This window comes from Fulmarus glacialis, unplaced genomic scaffold, assembly GCF_000690835.1.
Source record: "Fulmarus glacialis isolate BGI_N327 unplaced genomic scaffold, ASM69083v1 scaffold22741, whole genome shotgun sequence".
NCBI lineage: Eukaryota > Metazoa > Chordata > Aves > Procellariiformes > Procellariidae > Fulmarus > Fulmarus glacialis.
This window is the reverse complement of record NW_009191244.1, coordinates 36,265-42,264: the sequence shown is the minus strand read 5'-3', so window position 1 is coordinate 42,264 and position 6,000 is coordinate 36,265. Positions and strand designations below refer to the sequence as shown.

At 41.5% G+C, this 6,000-nt stretch overlaps 1 protein-coding gene across 1 annotated transcript in view; it reads right to left on the bottom strand.

Annotated features, from left to right (window-relative positions):
• NUP214 (nucleoporin 214kDa) overlaps positions 1 to 6,000 on the bottom strand; it is a gene marked incomplete at its 5' end in the record, with an annotated part of 43,745 nt that overhangs the window by 2,663 nt on the left and 35,082 nt on the right. The window contains 2 exons of the mRNA XM_009586625.1: positions 2,733 to 2,904; positions 5,723 to 5,872. Coding sequence (XP_009584920.1) covers positions 2,733 to 2,904; positions 5,723 to 5,872 — 322 coding nt within the window. The remainder of the gene's footprint in view (positions 1 to 2,732; positions 2,905 to 5,722; positions 5,873 to 6,000) is intronic.

Here is a 6,000-nt window from a genome sequence, read left to right as displayed (position 1 = left end):
CCCCCCCCCCCGCTTCTCCCAATTCTGAACGTAAGAGGTGCACTCAGAAAACGAGCTTCAAGTGTTTCTCTAACTTAAACTGGGCAACATTTTCAAATGACAAGCTCTGCTGAAGCTCTGCAAGTGCACAATGCTACTAGTACTAACGCAGCACCAGCCCTCCCCTGAGCAGACAGTTGGTCAAGTCAAATAGTGTACCTCACACAAGCTCCTGTCATTTCTGACTTAAAATATGAACTGACAGCTCGTTAACCCACCTCTCCAGCCATCCAGATCTAGCAGACTTTAAAAACAAAACAAAAAAACCCCACATCAAAACATATCTCTCCAGATAAGGGACAACCCCTGCAGCAGCGTGACAAGCAATTCACCTGGTAAAGGACACCACCTCTCCTATCCCAGACACTGTCAACCGTACACACTACTTCCATATACAGCATTAGATACAATGGGCAGTTCAGTGACTATGCATCTTTGGCCCTGCTAACCATCCCCTGTGCCTCTGGTTTGGCTCTTGACCCATGTACCTTGCAGACAACTTCAGCTCAGAACCACAAATGTGGTTTTCTCAGGACGGGCAGAACAGGTTTAGAGTTCTTTTTTAAAAAAAAAAAACAAGATGGGGTGAAGTATTTTAGAACAAGAGGTTTTTACAGTGCTCCATCTTCTCAGGACTGTGCTACTGAACACACAAATCATGTCTACCCGGTGAAAGGAAGTGGAGGTGAAAATAGTGACAAGGAAACTTGTGGTTCAAACTGCTTCTTTCAGTTGCAACTAGAAGAACATGCCTGTTGAAAAAGGCTATGGGTAGACCTCTTTTTTTTTTTTAAAAACATATAAAAGACATGAGATACAGTCAATGCCTGGTAACAATTTAATCAAACCTATCCTGCCCAGATTTTCAGGTCTTTTGTACAGCTCCTATACAAAACAGAATTGAGAGGCACTTGAGGTTAGTTTATGAAAGCAAAACATTATTTGCTCACAAACAGTAGAAATTGCAGACTTTGAAGAAGTGTAGTAGCTTCTATTTTTTGATGCCTAAGTCATTTATCAAGTGATGCAGATTTTTCAGAATTGAAGCAGCAATGAATCACATGTATTTAAGTTAGCAGGGTGTTCTCAGGAACTCGGAGCTAATACCACACAACGTACTGGCACGTAACTTCCCTGGATTTGGGATTTTTAAAGTTCCACTTCAAGAGAAAGGCAGAAAGGAAGTCCTGCACAGAAGTTACATTATACTGCAGAATTAAACTACTGCACAAAATTTTGTGGCGAGATTTGGATTTTTGTAAAGCTGCCTGGGAATTTTGCACACTCTTTTAAAGATTTTACGATAAAAATCAAATTCCTCAGGCAACTCTGAAAATATCAGAGTGAGCCTGCACCTTTCTAATAGAGAAGAAATTCTCAAAACTTCCACAAGTTAAGCCACTGAATTCTTTCTTGAGTCTGCAGACTGCTTATGCAAGCCCTCTACATCATTGCGCTACTTGTTCTGAATCCCATTTTATCTTTGAGCTTCCAAAGACAAAAGCTTCCAAAGCTTTCTGCTGAGTGCATCTAGTTCCCATACAAAATCCTGCAGCACAATGGCTGAAAGTTGGAACTTATCAAAATATCAGTTGAGTTGAAGCTAAGTCATCCCTACAAGCGCATCCTTCTTTGCGGAGATTTAACTACCTGCCTCTATTTTTACCCTTTCCAAAGGGACTCTCCAACTTGCTGCACCAGAGTTCAGGACGTACCAGAAGAACAGCTCAGGGGTGCCTCCCACAGCTCAGGGGTGCCCTGGCAGATGGCTATCTGCCTAACCTCATGGGGAATTAACAAGTTACACTTCTAGATGTTCTAATGTGCCTTACGTAAAGGCAGTCCTTCTGAAACTAAAGACAAACACTTGCGAAATATGTAAACACTAAGATTGGGAAGATACCCAGTTTCCTCTTTTCACTGGAAATTTTTGGTTTTTTAATTGGGTCTATTCGATCTGAATATAATTGTAGGGCGAAGGAGAGTTGCTTGCTGGTAGTGCAATATTGAAGAAGTGCATTTGCTGCCTGTTGCAGAAGCTGCTTAGCAAGCTCTGAAATTCTGTATTTGCTGAACAAAACAAGGAATAAAGTGCTGTCTACTCCAGTGCCAAGCACACAGGGTAAAGAAACAAGTAAAAACAAGCAGTGTGGGATAAACACAAATCACTCTGGGAACGCAGGCTGTTACAAGTGCTTCGTCCCACCCCCCAAAGGTGAGAGAACAGACTGAATTCTCATCAGTATCTCTAGCCCAAATCTCACAAGTGGATAAGGTGGCTAGACAGACTCACTGATAATGATATTTATTATTTTCTCTGCTCGGCATATTTTGTAGACCTAGATTTGAACTCATTAAGTGTGCACATAGAAAATACTCTTGCATTTCCTTAGACACTTGCAAGATGACTCACATTTCCACCCCACCCCAACCTCTAAAGCTAAAGATCCAACACGGTAGTCTCAGCATTAGGAGGAGATCATACACATTATTTCCTTTGGGGTTAAAGTCTTACTTTTGTGCCTTTTTTTGAAATTTAAAAAAACCCCAAACACAAACAAACCAAGGACACTTGTTGCTTAGTAATCAATCACAGAATGTATTGTTTACGTTAATGCAGAGGTAACTAAGCATAATAGGTTTTGTCATGCAAGAACGTTGTTTTCCCAGACCCTGGACCCTGGTTGGCTTACCCAAATCCTCCAGCGCTGGCTGCTGCCGTACCCTCGCCGAACACTTTGCCTCCCGTTGAGCCCAGAGGGCTTGAAAAGGTTGGGGCTGAACCGAATGCTGGCACCCCTCCGAACCCAGGGGATCCCCCGAAAGTGGGAGGGCTGCCAAACACTGGAGCAGCACCGAAGCCACCTGAGCAAAACAGAGGCAAAAAAGGGACAAGAACATCACGTAAACAATAATGCAGAAAAATAAAAACTAGATTTCCAAGTAGACAATCTCCATAATGGGGCTGTTCATCTTATCATACGGACACAGCATTATTTATAAAACTATCTGCCACAAAGCTTTCAAACTGCAGGGTATTTTGTTACAAAAGACACGGATAAAAAAAGTGCCTGAATGCATGCAAAAAACTGTAACCAAATTAAGAGACTATCCAGAAGAAAACTACATTCTGGGTCTCCTGAATGTTTGAGCACAAGATCAACTCAATCCCCAAAAGGTGGTAATATATAATACATGCTTGCACACTGTGAAGGAATCTCTATTTGCTTTACATAAAAAAGACCAGTATCTTAATTGTGAGATAGCAAGCGTGCAACCAAGTTGTAGTAAAAATACATACAACATAAACATACATACATAAAAATACATAGACTGATGCTTTTATTATTATAAAAAAAAGACATATCCATCCTTCATCATAAAACTAGCACTCCTTACCAGAAAAAAAGCTTAGCTTATGTAGTCAGTTTTAAAGTAAAGCTCTGCTCATCACCATTTAAACGAGTTACTGTGCAAAGGAACTGCATATAACAATACAGAATGAAAAGTCTCCGGTAAAGGTCAGCTTCGTGAACATTTGATGCTGTGGTCTGGTTGCAGAGTTTTATCCTGGCTTCTAATCTAAAGCTCTGGAAGGACATACAAGTGTCCTGCGGACAGACCTTCATGCGTGCAAGTGCTTAAACTGGAAGAACTCCCCAGTGCAATGGGCAAGACTCCCCCATCTCTTAAGATCAGAGAGTAGATAGCAAGCTTGTTTTTTAGGTGCTCCAGTGATGCAAAAAGATTCAGGAGGTAGGGTATTATCTAATCCTGGTTTAAGTGGTGGAAACTAAGATGCAATGATTAAATGCCAGGTCAGTGGAACTGCACGATTCCTGCAGGAAATCAAGATCTGAACTCTGCTCTTGGCGATTTCTGTTCAGGGTTTAGCTGCCTTCTGCAGCTCGGAATGGACTTCTACTCAGATTATTTTATTCTATGTTCATCTGCTGATATTATTGGCCTGTTTCTAATTGACACTGTGGAACGCGAAGGACACCTGCTCTTTTGTTTGACTAGGGAGGAGGATGGGATACCACCACACATTTTAATACCCTGGGTGAAATTCCAGTCCATGTCAAGGTAATGGATACTGTTTGGCTGTAAACACAAAAGGTCTGGAAAAAAATAAATGCTAGGCCTGAATTATTTAAACACAGATCAGGTATCTTGTTACATCTATCTCTAGGAAGTTAGAGTATTTATCACAAGGGCTGAAGCTTTGCTCGGCATACACTCTCTGCTGCAATGCATATTAACAAATAGTGGAGAAAGGAAAGTGAAACATGTAAGTAGTGAAACCAGGACAAAGGGGGATTCAAATCAAGTAAACCCTTCTACTGCAGTTGGGAGAGGAAGACACACCATTCATTTCAATATTTAGCAAATGTAACCAGAGGAGGGAAGGATCTGAGGGGCTCTGTGTGAGTGGACATGCCTTCTGCAGAAACCTCTTGAAAATCTATCTTAAGAAGAATTTTGAAACCAAAATAATCAAAAGCAAGGAAAGAGTCATTGGGTGAATGAAAGAAGAACTTCCTTCAGCAATGCCTTTCTCCTCCTCTAGCAAAAATAACAGATGGGAGGTATGCCTGAGACAAGAAACTCAGTCCGCTACCAAGCAGAATGCAATACTTGAGAGACACCTTACAAATGGCTGCTGGATCTGATAGCATCATCATTATGCTCTCAGCCACTTCACTAACACGAGAGCACGGCTACTGTCAAAGCAGAGAGTGCCTCCTCTCAAAGCAGTGCTTCTCCAAAGGGAGTTCTGGAGCGCCATTGTCTCAAGACAATTTGAAGGATGACCAAGCCTCCCCTATTCCCCGCCGTGATGAAGCTTCAAGAGACACACTTGGAGCAGAACACCTATCTTCATCAATGTTCACTGTAAGAATGGTCTGAGGATAGAGGAGAAAAGCTTTGCTCTGCCTGACTCTTTGGGCCTCCTTTTTTGCCTGGTAATTAACAAAATGAATATTTTGCCATTCAGTTCTAATGAACATATCGCAGTCACCACTACTTTTGTGGCTCGCTCTTTGGGCAGATGACAGTGAAAAGAAAAGAGGTTTTGTGAAATTTCCAATGTTTGATTCAATTAACTCAGCTGACAGAGGGAACAACAGCTCAACCACAGAAGAAAGTATGATGACAGGTCAGACTGATTTCAAAGGGAAGGATCTGAAGCATATCTGATATGAATTTTATGAAGAAGCTTTCCCATTGTAGAAAGCTGTGCATTCACTCACATGAAGAAATGGGGACAAAAAGGGTTACAAAACCCAGAGTGAAGTTTGGAAGATAATATTCCAAGGAAGCATCTAAAATAGGAAAAATTTATTCAGTTCTGTATTCTGTACTCTTCACTGTACGGTACGTAAGACCAGAACAAATTCACACAGCTCTCTGCTCTTAAACTGCAACGGGAATTTCTGGAACGAACACCTGAAAATGTAGTTCACTGAATGCTTTTCTGCAAAGACATTGTAAATCTCTGCCTTGAATCCACCAGCTAAAGGTCCATTCACTAAGCCATTAGTTATTTTTTATTTATTGTTCAGAGACAATTCCTGTACATGTACCAAGTCCAGGCTGTAGACGTCTAAATGGTAGAATACTTTACTAAGTATCTCACAGATAAGCGTGGGTGTTTGTAGGGGGTGGATTGACAAAGTACCTGCTTTGTTTGGACTGGAGAACCCAAAGCCTTGAGATGCCACGCTTCCACCGCCAGAGCTGAAAGTGCCTGTAGGCTTCTGTTCTCCAAAAGATGAGCTGCCAAATCCAAAAGTCTTTGCTCCGCTGTTTCCAAATAAGCTAGAAGAATCTGGGGAGATGAAGAATACTTGTGAAGCTCATAACAGACAATATTCTACCTTACACTTCATTAACTGGATCAGGAGAAAGGGAAACACCTTTTACTTCCCCAACCCCCAAGCACAAAATGAACACCAC